This window comes from Artibeus jamaicensis, unplaced genomic scaffold, assembly GCF_021234435.1.
Source record: "Artibeus jamaicensis isolate MK-2021 breed Jamaican fruit bat unplaced genomic scaffold, CSHL_Jam_final scaffold_916, whole genome shotgun sequence".
Taxonomy (NCBI): domain Eukaryota; kingdom Metazoa; phylum Chordata; class Mammalia; order Chiroptera; family Phyllostomidae; genus Artibeus; species Artibeus jamaicensis.
In genome coordinates, this window is record NW_026522059.1 from 27,504,300 (window position 1) to 27,531,376 (window position 27,077).

Below are 27,077 nucleotides of genomic sequence, written 5' to 3' on the forward strand. Positions count from 1 at the left end.
AGGTGTGTAACTCGTGGACACTGACGTCAGTGTGGTGATGGCCTGAGGGAAGGGCTGGGGGGAGAAGGGCAAAGTGGGGGTCAAATGGGAACGTCTGTAACAGTGTAAGCAATAAAAAAAAGTTAAAAAAAAAGTAAGGAACTTGACCAAAAAAAAAAAGACTGTTCATAATCAGGCCCCTGCCTACCTCTTCGGCCTTCCTCCTGCCATCTCTCCAACCCCTGCCTGTGACCTAGTCATAATAAATTTATCTGTTTCCTCTCCTGCTCCCCTTCTCTTCAACCTAGGTAATCATGTTTCAGGTCAAAGAGTGAGTGGCATGTTCTGGGGGAAACCTGTGCTGTTTCAGCACCCCGGTGACCTCCCACAGAAGCCTGAACTGGCCCTGAACTGGCCCTTACAGCGTTGGGCTATTATTGCCTGTTACGTTCTCTGGAAACTGCAAGGACGGGCCTTCTCGTTCTTATTTACCTTTGCATCTGCAGGAAAGTGCTTGGGGAGGTCAATATTTAACAAAATTTCCTAAAATTAGAAGGACAAAGGGCTTTTGGTGACCATAGTTGTCTTTACCAAGTTTTCTGGTTAACTTTTTTTCCTGATTGTGATTATTTTAACCCAATTTATAACAAAGAAAATACGGAGATGAACAGAATTTCCTCTCATTCCTCCTGCTTCAGTAGTTACTTAACTTTGCTGGATTCATTTTGCTAATCCGTAATGTGGAGATGATGGTTGATGCAGGGTTGCTGAGAGAATTAGAGCAGCCCTAGAAGGCAAGAAGTGGCCCTTCCATCTGTGACTCCCCGTTCTTGCTCTTGTGCAAACAGAAGGTAGAGACAGGGCTCCTTGTAACGGCTGGAGGTCATTATCGCTCTAATGATTAGGCCCTGAACGTCCTAAAAGGTGATTTTTCCTTGACACTCTTTTTCTCTCACATGTCCTCAATTAGTGTCTCAGTCGTGAGCAAGGTATTCAGTGGATCAAGAAAGAAAGACTTCCAGCATTTCTGGAAAGTGATTGCTATTTTGAATACAGGTATTGTAGTTCCATCAATATACATGTTTTTTAAATGCCTATTTTTTATCCAAAATTATTTTTTGTTCTTTCTTAATAAAGTGTGTTTAAATCCATGGGAGTGTGGACCCTACTGGCTATAATATAAGAATGATACACCATTCGTTTAAAAAAATCATGTAGCTTTTACTAAGAGATTTCACAGAAACAGCACCTGATACGTGCACGACAGCTGCGCTGCTTTGATCATTCTGCTTTGAAAATTATCTACTTATTACATGATAATGGGATTTATGCACAGGGTATTAAAAATGAAAATAAGTGCGTCATGAAAAAGACAGAATGTCATAGTGCAGACTGAAGTTTATCTTCTGTGTGCCCTGACTCATAAAGTACCCAAACATTCTGAAGTTTTACTGAAATCTGGCCTTTTCTTATAATAATCATTGTTAAATAAAAATAAAACAAATTAGAATACTTATTGACTAATTAGCAGTTCTATGAATAAGCCATTAATTTTAGCAGATCCTAAGAGAATCATCTCACAGAGTTAGGGAGATTGGCTTGAATATGTAAAATAAAATTTTAGTGTCTGGTTTTTTTTTTTTGAATTCTACTACACTTGAAACTTTCTTCAGATTTGTATGCTTTCTACAATGCAGGTTGGCCAAACTGGTTTCACAAGTGAGATGGAGTAAAGAAGGCACGAACATCACGCTAGATACAGACGTTTCTCCCTGGGTCCTGAGAAAACCACCCACTCCACCGCCGCCTCCCGCTGAAGATGACAACACCGTCCTTATGAAAAAGTTCTACGTTTCTCTTGGCGAGGTAAACGTATGAATGTTTCTTTGTGACTTGGCACTCCAATAAAGCTTCTTATTTTAGGAACATGGATTCCATTTGTACCCCTTGCACACAGGGAAAATTATTTCAAATACTTCTGAAAGCAGATTTAGCAAAAATCCTTGTGGATTTACATGGACTCGCTTGCCCTGCACTCTTTCACCCGAAGTGTAATGAGAATTCCTGTCCTCATGTGTGTGAAGGAACAGATGCGAGACTGAAGAACGTGCTCAGTGTCACCTGGGAAGCCTGGGTAACGAGTTATGTCCATGATTTTATTGTTCTATGCAAATTTTTGTTATTTAGATTCTGTAACTGTTACTGGACTCCGATATTTGAGTCCATCTGCCTGCTCACACTGGCCCAAAAGAAATATATGAGCAGGAATTTGAAGCATAGAAATAGGGCCTATTAGAATACTGGTCAATCTGGAGTATGAGCAAGCTCCTGTCTGGAAAGATCTGACTCCCTGGTGGCAGGCAGGTTATGGATAATACAGGGCATTTTTTTTGGTATTCTTTTTTCTCTTTCGATTGGGTGTTATTTTGCTTCCTTATATTCCAAATCATTGATTTGATTCTCAGCTTCATGTACTGTATGGTTGATTCCCTATAAATTAGCCTTCATTTCAGTTAGTATATCCTTCATTTCTGGCTGGTCCTTTTTTATATTTTCTATCTCCATTTTTGTGTTTCATTTCTTGTTAAGTTATGAGACCATTGAGCATCTTTATAACCAGTGTTTTGACCTCTGCATCTGGTAGATTGTGGTCTCCACTTTATTTAGTTCTTTTTCTGGAGCTTTGTTCTGTTCTTTTTTTTAAAATTTTTTATTGATTATACTGTTACAGTTGTTCTATTCCCCCCTTCATTCCCCTCCACCCTACCCCCCCATCCCCACCATTACCCCCCCTTTAGTTTATGACCATGTGTCTCAATTCCTTTAGATTCCATATTTCCCATGCTATTCTTGCCCCCCCCATCTATTTTCTATCTACTGTCTATGCTACTTATTTTCTGTACCTTCTCCCCCCTTCTCCTCCTCCCACTCCCCTGTTGCTAACCCTCCTTGAGATCTTCATTTCTATGTTTCCACTCCTGATCTAGCTGTCCTTTTAGTTTGCTTTCATTTTAGGTGTGGTTGTTAATAACTGTGAGTTTGTTGTCCTTTCACTGTTCATGTTTCTTTAACTTCTTTTTCTTCGATAAGTCCCTTTAACATTTCATATAATAAGGGCTTGGTGATGATGAACTCCTTGAATTTGATCTTATCTGAGAAGCACCTTATCTATCCTTCCATTCTAAATGAAAGTTTTGCTGTTCTTTTATTTAAGGCATATTTCTTTGTCTAGTTTTGGCTTCCTCCTTGTATTTGATTCTATGTATTAGTTAGATCTGCTTTTTCTCCCAGTCTTGGTAGAGTGGCCTTATGTAGTAGCTGTCCTGTGGGGCCCATTGCACAGTCTCCCTGGTCACCTGAACTGGGCACTCCAGCTGTGTCCCTTGCGTAGGTTGTGTGAATCCTCCTATTGTAGCTGAGCCTTGATTTCTGTTGGCATATCAGTGGAAGGGATTGATCCTTACATTGATTGGTTGTGAGGACTACCTGTGCCTATGGTGGAGGAGCTGTTGTGCAGGAGTTAACCTGACAAGGCAGTATTCGCTTTAGCAGGGCTCTGATGCCTGCTGAGTCTTCCCTTTCGGTTGTTTGTTTGTGGAGGTGGTTGGGTGGTGCTCTGGTGTAGTCCGAAGCTGAGCACTGCATGTGTTGGTTCTGGGGCCTCTTTGTAGGGGCTCTCACGCAGGCCAGATTCAGCTTCTGCCTGTGCCCTGCCTGGGGCCACCTGGCATGAGCTAAAAATGATCTGCAAATGGTTGCTACTAGTGCTGGGCTTGAAAGTGCCAGGGTAAGCTAAGGCACATACTAAGGCTGGCTGCTGCTAGTGCTGAGTTTGGGGCTGCTTAGCAAGAGGTACAGGTCATGCTGAGGCCAGATGCTACTAATTTGGGGTTTGTGCACCTTTGAGAAAATTTAGGCAAGTTCATAGCATGAACTGAGACAGGCTGTTTATCTGGAAAATCCACGGGAAGTGGCTTGGGTGGTCTCACAAGTTGGATGGGGCAGGGTCTCAGGAAATCACCAGGGAAGGGTGATCAGTGTTAGCCAGGTTGATGGACACTCAGATATGTGGCCCACCTGTGCCTGCAATGGAGGGTTCAGCAAAGGGACAATGGCCACTGCCGGCACTTTGGTCTGGAATAAAGCTGTTCCTGTAGCTCGTGCCCTGAAGTCAGACTACTTAGTTCTTTCCAGTATGTTCCTGGCACCTTTTGAGTTGCTGCCCTAGCACTGGAGCTCAGAGCAAGTCAGTTCAAGTAAAGTCTGTGTGTGACCCTTTAAGAGGAATGCCTGAGACTCTGGAAGCCTTTATGTCACTCAGCCACAATCCCTGCTGGGTTTTGCAGCTGGTGGTTATAGGTACTTTTGTCCTTGGGACTGGAACCCTGGGCTGGAGAGGGAACCCTGGGTGGGACCCCTCATTCCTCAGGAGGGCTTCCCCATTTTCTTTGTTAGTTCAGTTTGTTCATTAGATTCCAAATGTGAGTAAAATCATATAGTATTTGTCTTTCTCTGACTAGCTTATTTCACTTAGCATAATGTTTTCCAGGTCCATCTATACTGTCCCAAAGGGTAAAATTTTCTCCTTTCTTTCGCCAAGTAGTATTCCAGTGTGCAAACGTCCCATAGTTGTTTTATCCACTCATCTGCAGATCGACACAGGCTGTTTCTATATCTTGGTGATTATAAAAATGCTGTAATGAACATAGGAGTGCTCATGTCCTTTTGAATTTGTGTTTTGAGTTCCCTCAAATATATTCTCAGAAGTGGGATAGCTGAATCAAAAGGCAATTCTATTTTTAATTTTTTGAGTTATCTCCACACTGCTTTCCACACTGGCTGTACCAGTCTGCATTCCCAGCAACAGTGGAAAAGGGTCCCCCTTTCTCCACATCCTTGCAAGCACTTATTGTTTGTTGATTTGTTAATGATAGACATTCTGACAGGTGTGAGATGATGTCTCATTGTGGCTTTAATTTGCATTTCTCTGATGATTAGTGATGTTGAGTATCTTTTCATATGTCTATTGGCCGTCTGTATGTCCTCTTTAGAGAATTGTCTATTCAGGTCCTTTGCCCATTTTTTAATTGGGTTGTTTGCTTTTTTGGCGTTGAGTTTTCTAAGTTTTTAAATAAATTTTGTATATTAACTCTTTATCAGATATATTGGTGAATATGTTCTCTCATTCTGTGGGGTGTGTTTTTATTTTGTTGATGATTTCCTTTGCTGTGCAAAAACTTTTTGCTTGAGGTAGTCCCATTGATTTATTTTTTTCTTTTGTTTCCTTTGCCTGGGGAGATATATTTGATAAAATACTGCTATGAGCAATGTCTGAGATTTTGATGCCTGTGTTTTCTTCTAGAACTTCTATGGTTTCAGGTCTAACATTTAAGTCTCTGATCCATCTAGTATTTATTTTTGTGCGTGGTGTAGGAAGGTGGTCTAATCTCATTTTTCTGCATGTATCTATCCAATTTTCCCAACACCGTTTATTGAATAAACATCATTTTTTATTTTTATTAAAATTTGTTTTAAAAATTTAGTTTTAGAGAGAGGGGCAGGGAGAGAGAGAGAGAAAGAGGGAGGGAGAGAAACATTGATGTGTGGTTGCCTCATACGTACCCCCAACTGGGGATCCGGCCTGAAACCCAGGATGTACCCTGACATGAATTGAACCAGCGACCCTTTGGTTTGGAGGCTGGCACTCAATCCACTGAGCCACACCAGCCAGGGCTAAAGTATTATTTTTTAAATTGAATTGTTTTGGTGTTGAGTTTTATATATAAGATTTTGTAAATTCTGGGTATTAAACATCATCAGATGTATTATTGGCGAATGTTTTTCCTCTTAGTATGTTGTCTTTTTCATTTTGTTGATGGTTTCCTTGCTATACATACGCTGTTTATGATTTGATGTAGTCTCATTTGTTTATTTTTTGTTTCCCTTACCTGAGATCAGAAAAAAATATTGCTACTAGGAGTGCCCAAGATTTTACTGCCTGTATTTTTTTCTAGGATTTTTATGATTGAGTCTAAGATTTATTATAAGTCTTTAATCGATTTTGAGTTTATTCTTGCATATGGATATAGCTTTTTAAGTTTAAGGATTCAATGTTCTTTGGGTCCCTAAATCATTTAAACCATGACTATAGATAGGGAATCATTTTTATGATGGTTGGTAACATTTCTTTAAATCTTCATTTATACCATCTAAACATAAACAAGTGACCCATCTCTTGACTATACAGTGGAGTAATTAATTGCTTATATGTCTGACTATTTCTTCCTCCCTCTTTTTTTTGTGCAGCTGGAATAATAAGCACTCTTGTATGTTGGTCTCTCTCAATTCCTTGAAAATTCTCTGATTACTTTGGTCTCCTCTCAGTGGCTAAGATACGACTTGGAATAGAGAAGTCACTCAATAAATACATGTTGAAAGGACATAGAAATAATAATAAATGACTTTGTTTTAAACAAGGAAAAGAGGGAATAAAAGGAAATTAGAGTCTCTCAAAATGTAGGGGTGTAAAAAGTAATTTTTCTTTCACCTTTCTAAGTTCTTCTGGCTGGACTAATAATCAAATTAACATGAGACAGATTAACAGGAGAAAATGTCCAAAATTTATTACAAGGTACATGTGGGGGTGTCATGAGACAAGAGACTTGCAGGGCACTGGCCCGTTGAGGTTTATGTGCTGTTCTGAACTAAGGAAAAGGAGGGCAGTGGTCTGGGGTTTCCAAGGGAAAGTAGGCAATTACTTTCCGGTAGAAAGAGAAAACATGATAAACAAATTTTTGCTGGGCCACCCAGAAATAATGGGACACAGAAGGAAGTTCAACAAACAGGTTTTGCTAGCTTTCTTCCTGGCTGCCACATTTTAGTTCATAATATTATCAGTGGGGGGTGGAGTTCTTGCGGTGTTGCAAAGAAAAGAATTTCCTGAGACCCGCATGGGAGGATGGGGTAAACTTTATTGATGATGTAATGTTCCATCTCTGTCTGTTTTGCCATGGAAAAAGTCCAATCTCGTCTTCAGTAGGGCCAGAATAAAAGCCACTGCCTAGAGGTCCTTTGCCATATTAACTAACGTCCAGTTCAGTCCAGCATCCAGCTAGTTTAGCCTGTGTTTGCAGCTGCAGCCTGTTGCTGTGCTGCAGTGTTCAGGTTCCCTCCTGGAGCCTGTGTCTGGAGTTCCCATGGTCCTTGGCCCTGCAGCTGCTAAGGCCACGTGGCTAAGGAGAGAGAACGCCTCAGTGCAGTGGCCGAGCATGGTGGCAGGTGAGAGAGAGAGAGAGAGTTCGTTTCTTTGTTCCCCTGCAAATACGTATCTCAGCCTTGGAAAAGACTGGAAGCTTTTTCAGAATGACCAGTCAACTTCCCAAGCTTTTGCAGGCTTTGGATGGGTATACACCCCAAATTTAGACTGTCTCTTTGGTCAAGCTTCTCCCCATGTGCCCCCAACACTCAGTACTGGAGGGAGGAAGGGAGGAGTGTTAACCCCCTGGGCAGAGCAATGCTAGGATCCCCTGGGGTGTGAAGCTGTAGTTTCTTGGATGAGCAAGCAGTCTCTTGCTCCCCAGTTTATTAAGCTCAATATCTAATTCCCTTTGCTCCCCTCTTTTAAAATTAATAATTAGTTAAATACCGACAGTAACAATATTATGATGCTAAGGTGTCTGACTGTTTCTTTAAGCAGGTTTTTCTACCAAAATTCCTTTAGGCAAGTTAGGGGGTGGGTCAAAGGTTCTTTCAGAGTCTTTTTGTTTTTTAATAACCAGCTTACGATCAATATCCCAACAGGCATATTTTAGGGTGGCAAAAGTTTGGTCCTCTGAAAAGCTTTTATCCACCCAGAACACATTAACTCTCATTTCTCTCTCCTGCGTTTGTTCTCACTGCGTGGCCTTGCTTGCACTGCTGATTCTGCCCAACAGTCGGGAAACTGTACATATTCCCTTTGAGCCCTGCCTCTCCTGTGAGTGTTCCTTAGGCTGAGGGCCAACCAGCTGATTCATTTGGAGAAAAGAGAAATAAGAAATGAGAGTAATGTTGGAAACTCCCTTCTCAGTTGTGTTGAACAAACTTGGATTCTCTGAGAAAAACAGGTGAGGATGTTACTAAGAAAGTCAGGCAGAGGAATTTTCGCTGGAAGGCTAAGATAAGGGCCTTCTTAGGACTCAGATTCTAGAAGCTGAGGGTCAGCCTGGGTTTTGGGTCAACTGACTTAAGGGTCACCAAGCAAAGGAAAAACTGAAGGCTACAACCTGGAGCAGGTAGAGTCAGGAATCGTTTTTCAGGAAGTATCCATTCGAAGCAAAGTTGAGGAAGCTGAATCTAAGGCAGGTTGGCAGTTGAGCTGAGCCGTTTCCTGTGTGGTATCAGGGAGGAGTTGTTAAAAACACTGAGCCAGGTCAGACAGAATTAGGGGCATGGAATGATTGGGAAGGTTGTAAATGGGAGCAGTTGCCCAAAGATGCATCTAAGGGCCGATGAGTCACGGTGACTGCCAAGTTCGAGTTAGATGGCACGAATCTGTAGTGAATCCAGTATGCATTGGATGGAAGAATGGAGAATACAATGAGGGTGCTGGGCTCATTTTTTTCCCTTTGGTCGTCTAATGTGAAAAGTATCTGATTTGAAATTTCCTTCCCATTTTTCTCTTCGCTAATACATTTTTCTGCATACAACCAACCTTTTTTCCTTCATGGCATAATTTTTCCCTTACATATTGTATAGTGCATATTGAATCACATCATACTGATTTGTCCAGGTTTGCGACTGGAAGAATACTGCTAATCCTATGTGAAACTCACATGCTTCCTTCTCCCCAGGCCACCTACACTCAGACAGAAGATTGGTTTGCACTAGCGAAACAAAGTCAGCATACAGTATCAACCTTTTCATTACCGTCTGCTTCACACCACAACAGAATTGGATCACCCGTTATTTCGTCTGACTCTGGTAAGCAGAGAAGGACGAGAAGGCCTTCAGAACACCTCTTGAAGTCTTCTGTTGTTGTTCTGATCTTACAATACAACACTTAGTGGTTGGGAAGAAAAAGATGATCTCCTCCTCTTCCCTCAACTCCACTTCCTAGTGTTTTTCAAGCGGCAACTCGGTGTAGTGAGGATGCGTTTAGAACTCAACTCTGATACTTATTGGCCGTGTGACTCTTTTAAGTTATTCAACTTCCGAGAGCTTTTGCTTTTCTCACCTGTAAATTTAAAATAATGATACATGCTACATATATAGAATGTGCCTGGCCTAGTGCTTGGTACCTAATAGGCCATCAATAAATGTTTGTCTAGTCTTAATCTCTCATCACAATTTACAAATTCTTTTTTTAAAATATATTTTATTGATTATGCCATTATAGTTGTTCTATTCCCCCTTTCATTCTCCTCTACCCTGCACACCCCTCCCCCACCATTCCCCTCCTTTAGTTTATGACCACATGTCTCAAGTTCTTTAGATTCTATATTTCCCCTACTATTCTTGCCCTCCCCCTACCTATTTTCTATCTACTGTCTATGCTACTTATTTTCTGTACCTTCTCCCCCCTTCTCCTTTTCGCACTCCCCTTTGCTAACCCTCCATGTGATCTTCATTTCTATGGTTCTGCTCCTGATCTAGCTGTCCTCATAGTTTGCTTTTGTTTTAGGTGTGGTTGTTAGTAACTGTGAGTTTGCTGTCCTTTCACTGTTCATTTTTTTATCTTCTTTTTCTTAGATAAGTCCCTTTAACATTTCATATAATAAGGGCTTGGTGATGATGAACTCCTTGAATTTGATCTTATCTGAGAAGCACTTTATCTGTCCTTCCATTCTAAATGAAAGTTTTGCTGGATAGAGCAATCTTGGTTGTAGGTCCTTGGATTTCATGACTTGGAATACTTCTTTCCAGCCCCTTCTTGCCTGGAAGGTCTCTTTTGAGAAATCAGCTGACAGTCTGATGGGCACTCCTTTGTAGGTGACTGTCCCCTTATCTCTTGCTGCTTCTAGGATTCTCTTCTTCATTGAAATCTTGGCTAATATAATGAGGATGTGCCTTGGTGTGTTCCTTCATGGGTCCAACTTCTTTGGGACTCTCTGAGCTTCCTGGATTTCCTGGAAGTCTATTGCCTTTGCCAGATTGAGGGAGTTCTCCTTTATTACTTGTTCAAATAACTTTTCCACTGGTGGCTGTTGCTCTTCCCCTTCTGGTACCCCTATAATTCAGATGTTGGAACGTTTAAAGATGTCCTGGAGGTTCCTAAGACTCTCCTCATTTTTTTGAATTCTTGTTTCTTCGTATTTTTCTGTTTGGTCATTTTTTTTCTTCCTTTTGGACAATTTCCTTGGTTTGAGTCCCAGTTTCCTTTCCATTATTATTGGTTTCCTGTGCATTTCCCTTCATTTCAATTAGTTTAGCCTTCATTTTTTCATGTAATTTGTGACCAAAATCAACCAGTTCTGTGAGCATCCTGATCACCAGTGTTTTGAACTGTGCATCTGAAAGTTTGGCTGTTTCTTCATGGCTTAGAGTTGTGGGCTCTGGGGCTTTGAGTTCTTGAGCCATAGTGTTTTGCTCTGTTCGCACCTGTTAGTATGAGGAGAGGAGCCTTAGATGTTCACTAGGGTGGGACCATCCAGGTTGCTGGTTTGTGACGCTGTATGTGGGGGCTGGGTCAGAGAGGGACAATAGTGGTTCCCTCTGCTGCTTCCCACTGCTGGGGCCTGCACGGTCTGTCTCACTGCTCGCTCCTTTGCAGGTTTATCTGTGTGCAAATGTGTGATTATGCGCAGTCAGCCCTCAGTGGGTCTGCCCGCTGCTACTCCACACCTGGGATCCACCCACAACTGCCTTCGTGCCTGGGTCACATGTCCAGTCGGTCTGGTGGATCTTTCCTGCCCAACCCCATTCTGCTGCTGGCTCTGCCCCTCTTACTGGTTTGGCTCAAGGGTTCGTTGTTGTCAGACTTCCGTATAGTTCAATTATCTGTGGTTTGGCTGCGTTTTTGTTGCTAAAACTTTGTTGTTTTTAAACTTGGTTGTGTGAGGAGGCACAATGTGTTCACCTACACCTCCACCTTGGTGGAAGTCCCCACAATTTACAAATTCTTGTTATTAAGCTTTGAAATAAAGTGGGAGCCACCTTTATCTCCTCTTAAAAATAAATAGTCCTTCATGGAATTTGAGTTTTCCTTCTGTGTTTAAATTCAGACTATTTTTCACCTTGGAAAGCAGATGCAGCTCTACTGTGGGGAACTTTTGTGGATGACATAAACTTTTCATAAAAATGGAAGGAAACTTCCAGAAATGGGAGTCATTGACATGTTACAATATTGCTGAAGAAGAAAGTCAAGCAGTGTGATTCAGGACAGGGGCCCAGCAGTTCACTAACAGTTCTTACCTAGTCCTTTGGAGAAGATGAGCAACTTCTGGGGATGGTAAATCTAGATTCTCTGGCCTTGAACCTAAATATAGGTGAAGAGGAAAATAATCGCCCTAGTAGAAAAAAGCTAAATTTATAGGTTTCTTACAGTTTCCCCGAAAGAGTAAAGTAGAAAACCGGAGACTAAAGGTAGGGAGGAGAGGAAACAGGAAGAGGAGGGGGAGGGGGGAGGGGGAGGGGGAGGAGAATGCCCGCCTGTGCTCTGCTCCCAGTTCTGTGGGACTGGGTGTATGCCCAGTGTCTTCCCACAGGTTTGCTAAGTCTAGTCTCTTCATATTGGGGGAAATTTGCTATTACTTGCAATGAAAGTTTCCAGTTTGATGAAACACTTCCAGTTGATTGAGGCTGGACACCCATCACTGAACAGCAGCCCCCAAGGGTGGGACACAGATCTCAGCAAGTTTCCCGGTCTGTGGTGTTGTGAGGGGTTGAAAGCCTTGGCTTTGGATGTGTCGCTGACTTCTGAAAGAAAGGGACCATAGGAGCCAAAGGCTCTATCTTTGGAAAAAGTATAAAAACAATTTCTTTGTATTTGTTAGCTTTTATAAATAGCTTATGCCATTTTGTAGTTATAATGTTAAGTGATAAGTATGACAGTAATTGAATCTTTCTGATGAAAGAGTCAATGTTTAACCTTTGGGAACCTGACTCCAGTTTTGATCTGTTCATCTATGGTTTCACCATTTGTGGTGACCAATTGTAACTCATTGTACAACATGACACATTAAAGCACACATGGGCATACCTTGGAGATGTCGTAGGTCCAGTTCCAAACAAGCACAATGAAGTATCACAATGAATCACATGACTTTTTTGGTTTCCCAGTGCATATAAAAGTTATGTGATAGACTACACTATACTGTAGTCTATTAAGTGTGCAATAACGTTATGTTAAAATAACAGTGATATAACTTAATTAACAATACCTTATTGCTAAAAAATGCTAACCATCCTCAGAACCTCTGTGAGTCCTGAAGTTTTTGCTGGTGGAGGCACTTGCCCTTTGATGTTACTGCATCAAAGATCACTGATCACAGGTCAACCATAACAAGCATAGTAATAATGAAAACACTCAAAATATTTGCAAAAATTACCAAAATGTGACACAGAGACATGAACCAGGCCAGTGCTGTTGGGAAAAATGATGCCAAATAGACTTGTTTCACTCACAGTTGCCACAAACCTTCAATTTGTGAAAAACAGTGAAACAAGCTATGCACATACAATTGTTTAATGTACAAATTCTAGTTCTTTGATAGAATTGGCCTTTATATATTGACATTCTATATCAGCCTGAAATATTATATTTTTAAAGTTCATGTCCTTTTGGAGGTCCTCTGTATTAGGGATGTCAGATATTTCATCCATCTGCCTCCATTACCCATTTCCATGTCCAGTGAAGACATGGCTAATCCCTGTTGGAAGTTTGTCCTCTACTGGTCCCAAATGTGGCTTTAGACTCCTCTTTAAGACGGTCTTTAAGACCGTGGTCCCTGCAGTGACTCCCAGTGATAATAAACTTGTTTGCCATCCTGGGTCTATAACATCTGGTTAATAGTAAAAAAGTTTTCTGTATTCATATTGGATCTAATAGCCTTTATAATTTAATACAGAGAGTTTTATTTTTGATGATGGAATCCACCCCAGGACGAACAAGCACCCATCTAAAAGCACTGGAGTAATTTCAGAGGTCGAAGAAGAAGAAGACGGGTCTGTCTCGCTACAAGACACGCCTTCTCAAGCGCTTCTGAGAATATACCTTGAGAAGAAACCGGGTGTCGGCGAAAGCCCGACATTGCATTTCTCGACATGTGAAGAATTTTTAAGATCTTACATAACCTTTAGTTTGAAAACAGCAATTCATCAAATGCTTGGACAGCCATTTATAGAAAGCCAGGATTTTATAAGCTTCAAAAATGTAACAGAAGTGGTAGTTGATGAGTATCCTGAGCTTGCTTCTGACAAGAATGTTTTGTACAGTGAAATATCACCACCCCCTGAGGAAAAGGCAGAAGAAATATTAGAAGAAACAAGTTCAAAGAGTGAGAGTGTTGGGTCAGAAAGCAGAGCTGATTGGTGCGTTTCTCACAAAACTTATGACATTGGCAACCGAAAGGAGTTCGAGAGATTTAAGAAATTTATCAAAGGTACATTAGGGGAGAAATATTGGTGGCTATGGATGGATATTGAGAGGTTAAAAGTTCTTAAGGATGCTGGAAGACATCAAAGGTATTTCTATTTTTTATATTTTAGTTGTTTTAGAAACAAATTATGGAATATTAGTTTGGGTCATTCAAGTACAGGCAGAAAGCTGGAAATAAATATAAAAATGTAATTCACACTTCTGGAGGAATGAATACTATAATTTACTATAACATTAATTTCACTACTAATATGATTTCAAAGCTTTCAAATACTAACAGTAGCAATTAGTTGGCTTTGCCTGAGTTTCTTCCCATAATTTCTAAACCTGCTTTCAAATTAATCACTCTGTTTTATTTTTATTACAGTGCAGTGATATATTTTTATGGAAAAAGTGATCAGTTATATACCACACTGGCATAAGGTGCCTTATGTAAGCCATACCTTGTGACCATGTAAGGGCTGACTGTTCCTAGCAGCCTGCTTGGTTACCAAGTTCCATGATCTTTAATTGGATGCCACTTAGAAATTTATATCTGAATGAGATATCTGCTAGATATCGTACTGGCTATCTTCCAGAGAGCCCCTTGGAGGGCTTGATCGGGTGCAGGCCTTTGTTTGATTGCTCCATAGGTTTTAGTTTCCTGTGAGTCTTGAGAACCCTAAGAAGGGTCTGCTTTAGGAAAGTCCTTCTCTTGTCTGGGTTTCCAGGATCTGCTGTGAAGTAGACCAGCTATAGAAGGTTGCAGTTCCCATGAGGGTTTGACAGAGTATGTTCTCGTGACAGGGTCATGCCAACTACTTCACTGGCATTCAGATCGTTGTTGTACACAGTTATAAGAGCAGGGGTTGCCAAATGGCTGATTATGAAGTATGACCTGACTGACCCTGGGCTGGAAGGCCACCAGCACTTTCCAAGACATATTAGGGAAGTTATATGCAAGCAACCTACACAGGTTCTTGAGGATCAAGATTGTATTAGTTCCTATTGTTCATGTCACAAATTACCCCAAATTTATTGGTTCGAAGCAACACAAATTTATTCTCCTACAGTTAGGAGGGTAGAAGTCTAAAATGGGTATGTAGGGTAGCATTCCTCCAAAGGCCCTAGGGGAGAATTCATTTCCTTGCCTTCTCCAGCTTCTGAAGACCAGCCACTTTCCTTGGTGTCTGGCCCCTTCCTCCATCTTCAAAGCCACCAGCACACAACTGTCTCTTTTCTCTGTTCTCTGTTTTTGTTCTCACCTTCTGTCTCTACGACTCTGGCCCTCCTTCCTCCCTCTTAGAAGGACCTTTTGATTACACTAGGGCTGCCTAGCTAATCCAGGATAATCTCCAAACCCTAATCGCATCTGCAGAATCTCTGCTGAGGCACAGTGACACTCACAGGTTCTGGGGGTGACAGCATGGACGTCTTGGCAAGGCCAATGGGTCAACCTGCCAAAAATACCCTTCCCATTCCCATGACTGGGGGAAAGCACTTCCGTCTCCACGCTGGTACCCCTGTAACTTACCATTGGTTTTGAGGTCATTCACTACTTGTCTCAAACGTTTTAGAAGTGAAAATACTTGGCTAGCTGACTGTTGTGTCCATGTGTGTATGTGTTTTCTTGCAGACATCTTGAGAAGATGAAAAAGCGCTATCTAGTGAGCAGTGGTGATTACTACCTTTCTACAGAAATCTTAACAAAATTTAAACTGCTAGATGGATCTCAGTGGAATAATGAACACTTGAGAAATATTCAGACTGAGGTTGTAAAACCCTTACTTCTATATTGGTAAGAAAAATAATATGACTCAAAGTTACCTGCTTTCACTTTTCTTACAGTTTAGTTACAAGTTATACCACATCATGGTACCATACCAAATAGGACCATACTATTTTTATTACTATGGCTTTATAGTATATTTTGATATTAGGGAGTGTGATTCCTCCAACTTTGTTCTTTCTCAGGATTGCTGTTGCTATGCGGGGCCTTTTGTGGTTCCATATAAATTTTTGAAATATTTGTTCTAGTTGTGTGAAATATGTCATTGGAATATTGATAGGAATGGTGTTGAGTCTATAGATTACTTTGGGTAGTGTGGACATTTTAATGATGTTGATTTTTCCTATCCCTGAACATGGTATGTGCTTCCACTTATTTGTATCTTGTTCAGTTTCTTTATTCAGTGTCATAATTTTCCAAGTAAAAGTCTTTTACATCCTTGGTTAGGTTTATTCCTTCATATTTTATTTTTTGTCAAAATTGTGAATGGGATTGCTTTATTAATTTCCCTTTCTGTTAGTTCTTTACTGGCACATAAAAATGCAGCTGACATCTGGATATTAATTTCGTGTCCTGCTATTTTGCTGAATTCATGATCAGTTCTAGTAGTTTCTTGATGGAATCTTTGGAGTTCTCTGTGTATACTTTCATGTCATCTGCAAATGACAGTTTTATTTCTTCCTTTCCAATCTGGGTACCTTTTAAGTCTTCTTGTCTGATTGCTATGGCTAGGACTTCCAGTACTGTGTTGAATAAGAGAAGTGAAAGCAGACATCCTGTCTTGTTCTCGATCTTAAGGGGAACACTTGTAGTTTTTGCCCATTGAGTATGATTCTGGCAGTGGGTTTGTCATATTTGGCCTTTATTATGTTTAGTTATGTTCCCTTTAATCCCACTTTGCTGGGGGTTTTATCATAAGTGGGTGCTGGTTTTTATCAAATGCTTTTTCTTCATCTATTGATATGATTATGGGGTTTTTATTGTTCATTTTGTTTATGTGGTGAATCACATTTATGTATTTGTGGATATTGTACCAACCTTGCTTTCACAGCATAAATACCACTTGATCATGGTGTATTATCCTTCTGATGCATTGCTATATTCAGTTTGTCAATACTTTGTTGAGGATTTTAGCATACGTGTTCATCAGGGATGTTGGCCTATAATTTTCTTTCTTTGTGTTTCTTTCATTTTGTGTTTTTCTGGTTTTGGAATTAGGATAATGCTGGCCTCATAAAATGAGTTTGAGAGCCTTCCTTCTTGAATTTTATGAAATAGTTTGAGAAGGAGAGGAGCTAGTTCTTCTTTGAATGTTTGGTAAAATTCTCCTGTGAAGCCATCCAGTCCAGGGCCTTTGTTGGGCCTTTTTTCTTGATCTTGCAAGATCTTGTGTAGTCTCTAAATTTTAAATTGAGGCTTAAACCTTTCAGTGAATATTATGTAACAAACACTTCTATAACCACCATGTAGGCTGAGAAATAAAACATTAATAAAACCCCTGAGGGTCCCTTCCTGGTCACATCCTCATTCCCCCTCCACGGTAACCACTATCCTGACCTTTGTGATTATTATCTTCTTGTTTTTCATTATAGTTTTACCAATGGTATAGGCAACTAAATCTCTAAACATGTATTTTCATCTGCCTGCTTTACAACTTTGTATAAAGAACCCTGTTGTTGCATCCTTTGTGTCTAATGATTGCTTTTAAGAGTTTTATTAATTTTCATTACTGTATATAGTATTCCATTCCATGAATGTGAGGCCTGTTCAGAAGATATCCAGCCATGTAATATGAAAAATAGAGACATTTACTGAAGAAGATACAAGATACAAGAAACATTGTACATAGGGCAATGCAATGACACTTCATTCCCCTTTAAAATGGGCACCTTGGGACCTCACACAGTTCTCCCAATCACCATCAGATGCCCCACTGTAATTTTCTGAATTTCATCTCATTGATGGTCTGAAATCTCTTCCTTTTCAAAGTAATTTTAGTTTTGGGAAAAGCCAGAAGTCTCAGGGAGCCAAACCTGGGTTGTAAGGGAGCCGAGTCATCTGGGTGATTTGATGTTCCACCAAAAAAACTCTGCACAGGACATGATACATGAATGGACACAGTATCGATGAAGCTGCCAGTCATCAGTTGTCTATAGCTACAGCCTTCTGAATCATTTGAATAGTTTCTGTGGAGGAATGTTCAAGCTTCACGAAAAATGTGATGCAGATTTGTTGTGCTACTTTCTCAGTCATTTTGAATGCAACAGCCACACAGTACACAGGCTCAGTCAATAGACTCTACTGCCCCCACTGATTAGTACAGTGAGGTCATCATTGTTCATGCATGTGCATTCCAGTCCACTCTCCTTGGCTACCAGGTCATATCTATGGCATGCAAACCATTCTCATTATTTAACAATGGCTGGACTCTTTCCAGACAGACCTCATATACCTTATTTTATTTGCTATTTTTTAGACATTTGGGTGGTTCTCTACTTTTCACAATTACAAGCAATGCTGTAATGCATATTCTTGTATATGTATCTATTTTTCTGAACTAGTTTTACCAACTTATGCTCCCACAAACAGAATATGAGAGTACCCATTGCTACAATATATGATAGAATTTAATATTGTCATATTTAAATTTTTTAATTGTGTCCAGTGTGTCATTGATGTCTTCTGGTTTTAACTTGCATTTCTGTGAGTACTAGTAGGTTGATAACCTTTTCAATGATTATTTGTCATTTGGATTTGTCATTTCAGTGTTCATAAATTCATGAATTGCCTATTTATCTTCTTTGCCCATTTTCCTATTGGAAGACACTACCCCCATATATATATATATATATATATGTATGTATGTATACACACATATATATGCATGTATATATACATACATACACACCTGTATGAATATATATACATACACACATATATACAGTTTCTTTAATGGTATTATGTGGCACATACAATATCTTCTCCCACTCTCCAGAGCTTGAGAATTAAGATGTGTATAATAAGTGGTGTAATGAAAACTTGTATGATGGAAGCATGAAAAATAATACAACAGCAGTTTAGGATTGACTGAAATTTATTCTAAAGTATTTGATGAGTTCACGTAGTAGCTAACAGAAATTAGTGCAATGAGTGAGATAACAATGTGAGGTTTAAATGGTAGGGGCAGCAGAGACGCATAGGGTCACATGAATATACTATAAAGTTGGGAATCAGAAAATTGAGACACTTGGATTTTGTGGCCAGCATACCTACAATTTATTTGATGAGGATGTTGTATATATGCCCACTTACTGGTTGACATCCAAATAAGAGGTAATTTTGAATATTTCCAAGTCTGCAAGTGTAGGCTCTGAAATACAGTGTAAAATGACCACCCTAATCTTTACAGGAAGCATTCTGATCCTAAACTAATGATTAATTTTTGGATTCTCTTCCACTCCCAAACTGTGTTCACTTCAGGTAAATATTTACCTTCTTCCTTTTTAATGGGAAGTAATTTTCTACCAGGATCCCTAAAATAGGGAATGGGAATCGGTCTTTGTGTTATGGCGCTGGGGGGAAAACCAACAATTAGCAACGGTCCCTGACAGATGGAGTTAACCCTAAGGCCCATAAAGAGTTAACCCTCAGACTGAACACCAGGGTGTCCACCCAGTGAAGTGTGGCCTTGACAGTGTGCCAGACATTCTCCTCCCTAAGCTTCTGGTAGTGGTGTTGCTCTTTCATTTATATAAATTACTATAAAGTTAATTATTGCCTTCACATTTAAGGCTTGAAAATAAATCATATGAATCATAATCCCCTTTAGCAGTATACTTTAAGCATTATAAAGTGTTTGCATGTTTAAAGCGTTAATTTTATCTACTGGTTTTTATTTGGCACCATAGGTAAATACTAACCTGTCTTACAATGATCGCAGGTGCATTTTGTATTCATTTTATTAGAAACTCTAAGTTTAGTTTTAGATTTTCCTTCATGAAATGGGTGGATAGGTTATTTTCCTTATGTAGGTGATAATTGGAATGTAATTTTTAAATTATTTTTTCTTCTTTGTATGAGTGTCTATTGGCTCTTTATACATGTGAATGTGATTTCAGGCAGTTGATGTACCGCAGGAGAATATTTTTTTAAAGCTAGGCAGCAGAAAAAGAAGTCGCAATTATCAGAAAAGGGGTATGGCGAGACGGATATGTACGAGCATGAGTATTATACACCGGGTAAGCTCTCGGTTTTTGAGGCGTGTCGTGTAGTTTGAGTGTGCATTTCTTTTCCTCTCTCTAGGGCACCGAGATTCTGCGTGACCCATTCATACGCAATAAAACATGCTAGTGCTGAACTGAAATTGTGGCACCTCCGCCAAGAGAAACCAAGGAAGGATGTGGATCCTTTCCCACAAATACCAACCCTCTTGCCTTTAAGACCCAAGTCTTGCATTCCACATATATCTGATATACAGGTAGGGGGTACATTGATACTTACATCTCTTTATTAAGCTTGTAGTAAAATGTCCATGCTTGGATTTTGTGCACTAAGTTTCATCACAAGCTTCTCTCTTTCTCTCTCCCTCCCTCTTTTTTTTTTTCTTGGTTGTTCACACGTGTGCTGCAATAATCAGGAAGTAAGAAAACCTATAATTTGTTCTCCGCCAAGCAGCCAAAATGATCCTTTAAAAATACAGGATCATGTGATGCACTTGCTAAAGATTCTGTGGCCTCTGTGCTCACTTGGAATAAAAATCCAAGATCTCCACACGGCTGCACACACCTCTGCTACCCCCTGACCCCATTCCCTGCCGCGCTCCTCTGACTTACTCCACTCCCCCCACTGTGGCCTCTTGGCTTTCTCTGAGCCACCAACCACCAAAAACGCAGGAGCTCTGCCCTTGCCGTTCCCTATGTGTAGAGCACCCTTCCCCAGATGTCTGCACGGCTTGCTGCTCCCTCGCTCTCCGTGTCTGCTCAGCGGTCACTTATCTGGAGAGGCTCTCCTTGACCCTTTCCTTGACCCACTGGTGTAGGACAGCATGATGCCCTCCGTCCCTACATCCTCTGCTCTGCTTTGTTTTGCTTTATTGTAGGAAGGACCACATAATTTGTTCATCGCCCATCACCTCCTGCCAGAATATGAGACGTTTCTTCACTAACAGTTCATCCCCAGTGCCTAGAGTAGTGCCTGGCACATGATAGTTGTTTAATAAATATAAATTGAATAAATGAGTGAGAAGGAGCAACAGCAGAATAACAAGTAGTGAGCATTCTTTCACACTGGAAAAGATTAAAGTAGTATGAAAAGATAAGGGAAAAAAGTTCAAAAAGAGAAGAAAACTTAGCCAACTTTTACAGAAGAAGTAAATACTGCTACACACTTTGGTGCAGAGGTGCACTAGCTGTAGCTAAGTTCCACTTTTCAGAAGCAGCCTTATTAATCTTAATAGCCTTTAAACATGTGACAGAATGTTGTGCTGTTGGTAATAGTCACAAACAACCCCTTTAGAAAGGATTGCTTTATATTTAGGACATCTTATTTTAAAGGAAGGAAGACGTGTAATGTAGTTTTTAAAGTTTTACTTAGACAAGTAGTGTTTTAGGGCTAGAGAGCCTTTACAACCTTGCTGAGGTACATGTGCATTAGATCACGTGGAGGGCATTTAAAGTGTATCAACGCACAGACTCCGCCCTCGGAGATTCTGGTTTAATTGATCTGGAAAGGGTCAGAGTCACTTTGTAAAATTAGGGGGTTGGCTTAGAACAGCAGTTCTCAACCTGTCTGAACATTAGAACCACCTTTTAGAAGCTACGTTTTAATAGGATACATAGGTGTTTCATATTTAAAGCACTGCTATGGGCTGGTGGATCTTCAGCATATGGAACAGTAATCTGAAGAGCTTTTAGTTTTTTTAATTATATTTTAATGATTATGCTATTACAGTTGTTCCAATTCCCCCCACCCAGCACCTCCCCACTCCCTCAGACAATCTCCACATTTTTGTTCACTTTCATGAGTCATGTGTATAAGTTCTTTGGTTACTCCAAAGACTTTACATGCACATGACTATTCTGTGCCTACCTATTTATACCTCTTAATCCCCTCACTTTTTTACCCACACCTTCCTCCCATTGGCAACCATCAAAATATTCTCTGTATCCATGATTCTGTCTCTCTTCCTCTCGTTTGTTTAGTTTGTGTTTTAGGTTCAATTGCTGATATATTTGTATTTATTGTCATTTTATTGTTCATAGTTTTGATCTTTTTTTCCTCAAATAAGCCCGCTTAATATTTCATGTAATAATGGTTTGTTGATGATGAACTCCTTTTGTTTTCTCTTGTCTGGGAAGCTTTTTATCTGCCCTTCGATTCTAATTCATACCTTTGCTGGGCAGAGCATTCTTGGCTGTAGGTCCCTGCTTTTCATGACTTTGAATATTTCTTGCCAATTCCTTCTAGCTTGCAGTTTCTTTTGAGAAATCAGCTGACAGTCTTAAGGGAACTCCCTGTAGGTAACTAGCTGCTTTTCTCTTGATGCTTTTAAGATTCTTTGTTTAGCCTGGGCTCCACTTATAGATCAAGATTCCATAGGTCTGGGGTGGGGCCAAGAATTTGCATTTCTAACAAATTCCCTCCCAGGCAATGTTCTTGCTGCTGGTCTGGGGACTACACTTGAATTCGTGTCACTTTAGTACACTAATGGTTTCTTGTCTGTTGTCTTGACATTTTCCTGACTTTTGACCTTGTGGCCTCTTTTGTATGCCACTCCACTGGTAAATCTAATCTTCCCTGATAGCCCATGTAAGTTAGTGACCTGGTCACTAAGTCAGTACATATTGTAGAGGTGTAGTATAGGGAGCATGTCATCTCATAACATGTAAACATTGGTACAAATGATATCTGTACAACATTTGAGAGGTGAGGTGGAAGAAAAGGTAAGTGGTGTGGTTAATGAAAGGAACTTGAATAAGAGAGCAGCGTTGAAGGAGTGAGGAGGGACTGGCCCATGTAAGAAGTGGTATAGACATGACTTTGGCCTCTCCTCTGTTCTGTTCCTTGGCTTCCTGAGTATCATTACCATGTGTTGTCCCTGATGTTTTCTGGTTGATGACTCATTTTGATCTCACTCTGTTTTCCTTGGCAGAAAACACTCTGATTCTTTATTTTTCCCATTTTAAAAGTTGAGGTATAATTTATGTTCTATAAGCCCCATCCTTTTTAGAGTACATTTCTGTGAATTGTGACAAGGATATACATTGTGTTACCACCATCACGATCACAGCCAAGAACGTTTTCTGTACGCACCTCCCCCTATTTTACTGCACCTGTTTGTCAGGTGTTTTCCCCATCAGTAACTTTCTGGCTACTCTTCTCGTTTCCCCTTGAGCCAGAAAGCTCAAAAATTCCAATCTAGGCTTTTCTCATACTACATAATATACTTAAAAAACTTAAAAAAAAACTTTTTTAATTGTGGAAAAGAACATAACAGAAAAATTGCTATCTTACTTGTATACTTCAAAAGTAATATGTTCGCGTTGTTGTGAAATGGCTCTCCAGAACTGTTTTCATTAAGGGAATACGCAGCTAAGCACCCATCAGAACAACTCTCTTTGCTACTCCCCCAGCCGCTGGTAACCACCATTCACTTTCTGTTTCTATGAATTTGGCCACTTTTACATGATACACTTTTAAAAAATTTTATTCTGGAGCGTAAAGCTCTTTTTAACTAAAGTATAGTTGACATGCAATATAATATTAGTTTCAGGTGTATGACATAGTGACTTGACATTTATGTACCTTATGACATGGTCACCATGAGAAGTCTCATAACTGTCACCACACAAAGTTACTGTGGTGTTGTCCACATTCCCTGTGCTGTACACTTCATCCCTGTGACTTACCCACATTACATTGTATGTTTGTGCCTCCTGATCCACTTCACCTTTGTGCCCATCCCCACCATCCAATCCTCTGGCCACTATCAGTTTATACTGTATGAGTCTGTTTTATTTGATTAGTTTTTTAGATTCCACATATAAGTGAAATGATTCAGTATTTGTCCTCCTCTGACTTATTTCACTTAGCGTAATACCCTCTAGCACCATCCATGTTGTTGCAAATGGCAAGATTTCCTTCTTTTTTTCTTGTGGATCAACTTTTTAATTTTGTTTATACATTGATATTTGTCCTCCCATCACCTCTCCCCCCAAAAAAGTTAAATTGGTTTTAGAAGCTGGCAGTTTATTTGGACATGCCTTAATTGTTAAAATGTGTTTGAATTATCTACAGTCACTTCTAATTTGAAACTATTTCTTTTACTTCCTTTGACACAAACGCTTATTTCCAGGTTTTTAAAAAGCAAACATCTTTACTTATGTTTCTATTTATTTATGTTTTGTTTAGTCTATTATCTTTTAATTTTTTTATTTTTATTGTGCAATTACAGTTGTCCCCATTTCCCCCCCATTACTCTCCCCTGCCCTACCCACCCCCCACCTCCCACATTCAGTCCTCTCCCGCTGTCCACTGTTTTTGTCCATGGGCTGAGTAGTAATATATTGTGTATATGTTCCACATCTTTATCCATTCATCTATGGGGGGACACCCAAGCTGTTTCCTTCGTAGGACAGACATTTAATAAGCTCAGTTCCCTGTGGTACCACTTATTTATTGAGTGCTGCTTAATGTCCTGCTGTGTTCTGAGTTACTAAAACAGATGTGATCCCTGATACTGAGGAAGTTCTATGTAAAACATACCTAAGCAATGAATTTTGTTTGTGGAATTCTGTAAAACACATAGTTGTTAAGAAACTAGAGTACACACACACACACACACACACACACACACACACATTATATATACACATATATATAATTTTATTATTTTTTCTAGATAGTAAAAACCTCAAAAATATATTTCTTGCTCTCCAGAGACATATATTACATTTGAATTTTAATGGAAGTGGACAAATAATAAAACTTTACCCTTCTTTTTCAATTATAAAAATAATAAAACTACTGTAAATTTGGAAACTGAAGAAACGAATTGTTCTGATCTCACCTACTTCTAGACAAGTATTGGGTCGGCCAAAAAGTTCATTTGGTTTTTTCTGTATGATGGCTCTAGTAGTGCTTAGTTATCTTAAGCTTCATTCAAAACAATTTTGTTCCATTTTATTGTGACAGCTGTCTTATTAGCATGTATTAAAAAACTTATCAAAATTGGTGAATTTTTGTGCAACCATTTTAATATTGATGATGGAAGAAAATATATAACATTTTCAGCATATTATGCTTCATTATTTCAAGAAAAGTAAAAATGCAACTGAAATGCAAAAAAAGATTTGTGCAGTGTATAGAGAAGGTGCTATGCCTGACCAAACCAGTGGGTCAAAAGTGGTTTGCAAATTTCCTGCTGGAGATTTCTCACTGCACGATGTTCCACAGTTGGGTAGACCAGCTGAAGTTGACAGTGATCAAATTGAGACTTTAATTAAGAACAATCAACATTGCACCACACAGGAGAGAGAGAGCCGACATACTCAAAATAACCAAATTGATGGTATTGGTGAAACCAAAAAAATGTGTTTTTTATTTTACGGAAAAAACTAAATGAGCTTTTTGGCTAATCCAGTATTAATTTATTTATTTTCTCTTAGGCTTGTTGTGAAACTTCAGTTTTAAAGCCCTTATACTTTTGTGTTCTGATTATGTCTTTTTATTATTATCAGTGTTTTTCCACATGTGTCATAATCTTCATAGTCCTCTTCAAGTTCTTCCTCCAGGAAAGAGTCCTCTTTCACAATGATGTAAGGAAATCAAAGCCTTTGGCCTTTCCTTTCTTAGAAGCTAAATAGCAATAGGGGTTTCAGTTGCCGGTTTCATAAAAGCAGGCGTGTGGGAAGAACAATGATTTTGTTATAGTGGGAAGAAGAGTAGATGGTGGAGTGAGGGAATAAATTCTCTAGTAACCAAAGCAAATGTTAGGTATGTGGGCAAAGCTCTGTTTTTCTTCTCTACCTACCTTTTTTTTTTTTTCCAATTTACTCACTTTTACTTTGTTCATTATTTTACCACTTGTCAGAAAGAAGAACCCAGTTTAGTACAACTTTCTAAATCTCCCAAGAAACCACCTAGCGCAATTCAGAAACCTTGGAAGAGCGAGACTTGGTATTCAGTTTCCTCTAAGGACGACATGGCTGAGAAAGGGTAGGTGCAGCCTTTTATGTGCCAGGTGCTTCTCTGCAATGGTAAGATTTTTTTTTAATCGAAAAATTGAATAGAAATTGAAAACCAACACATTGATTTTCTTACATTTTAGTGATAGGTATTAGGGGCTTAATACTTTCCCCGCACACTTTAAATAAGGAGTGGAACTCCTGCGATTAGCATTTTCAAGAGGTGGTGCTTCTGACCTCCAGTTGCTCATCAGCCGCACAGTGACTTCTCTGAGAAGCTTGCCCTTCTTTCTTACTTGGCCCTGTTTAGTGCTTCAGTATTGCGCTAAATTTATGAGTTTCGAGAGAACTCATAAATCTCTTGAAAATATTATCATTATTTAATATAGTATATTAGTCATTTATATTGGCCCACATACTTATCCTTTTTCTTATGTTTTTTAAAATGGGATTATTATTCTTCTGCCTGAAAAAAATACACTTTGGTGTTAACTTTGGTGTGGGATCTGCTGGTGAATAATTCTGTGTTTAATAGTTGATCACTTTCATTAGTTTCTTTTTTACTCTCGTTTTTTTCCAAGATAAAGTTCACATAACATAAAATTCACCATTTAAATCGTGTTCAAGTGTACCATTCAGCAATTTTAGTATGTTTACAATGTTATGAAACCATTCCCACATATAATTCCAGCACATGTTATCACCCCTAAAAGAAGTACCGCCTCATTAGTAATCACCCCCCTGTCTTTCTCCCACAGCACCTGGTCAGCACTCACCTGCTTTCTGCCTCTAAGGATTCGCCTGTTCTGAACATTTCATATAAGTGAAACCTCATAATAGGTGGCCTTTTGTTCCTGGCATCTTTCACTTGGCATGATGTTTTCAAGATTCATTTATGTCGTGGTCACTTTCATTCTTAACTATCAGTGATTTTCAACCTTTCTCATGGCACACATAAACTAATTACTAAAATTCTGCGGCACACCAAAAAATATATTTTTTGCTGATTTGACAGAAAGTAGGTATAGTTTTAATTCATTCACACTGGACGTCTATCGCTGTGTTGGCTGCTGTCATTTTTTCATTTGACCATCTGAGGGAAAGAGGTCAGTGCCCCCGACTGAACAGTCAGATATTGCATGTTTTAACGATTCTTGCCACACACCATGTGCCATGGCACACCTGTTGAAAACTGCCGTTAAATATTTTTGCTGAGTACAGAATTATAGATCGGTACTTATTTTCTTTCAGAACTTTGAGATACTATTTTGTTATCTTCTTGCTTCCAGTGTTTCTGTCTACATGTAGCAGTCCCCCCTTATTCACAGAAAATACATTTCAAGACCTGCAGTGGATGCCTGAAAACTTGGATAGCATAGAACCCTATAGATACTGTTTTCCACACATGCACACCATGAGAAAGCCCAATTTACAAATTAGGCATGGTAAGAGATTAACAACAAAACTAATAAAATAGAACAGTTACAACAGTATATTGTAACAAAAGTTAGGTGAATGGGGTCTCTCCCAAAGTATCTCATTTTTCTCTACTCACCTTTTCATTTATAAG

At 39.5% G+C, this 27,077-nt stretch overlaps 1 protein-coding gene across 1 annotated transcript in view; it reads left to right on the top strand.

Moving 5' to 3' along the window:
- RGS22 (regulator of G protein signaling 22) overlaps positions 1 to 27,077 on the top strand; it is a 117,973-nt gene that overhangs the window by 22,994 nt on the left and 67,902 nt on the right. The window contains exons 5-11 of the mRNA XM_037131119.2: positions 950 to 1,035; positions 1,677 to 1,845; positions 8,811 to 8,940; positions 13,026 to 13,641; positions 15,171 to 15,332; positions 19,626 to 19,800; positions 25,414 to 25,538. Of these exons, the coding sequence (XP_036987014.2) occupies positions 950 to 1,035; positions 1,677 to 1,845; positions 8,811 to 8,940; positions 13,026 to 13,641; positions 15,171 to 15,332; positions 19,626 to 19,800; positions 25,414 to 25,538 (1,463 nt within the window). The remainder of the gene's footprint in view (positions 1 to 949; positions 1,036 to 1,676; positions 1,846 to 8,810; positions 8,941 to 13,025; positions 13,642 to 15,170; positions 15,333 to 19,625; positions 19,801 to 25,413; positions 25,539 to 27,077) is intronic.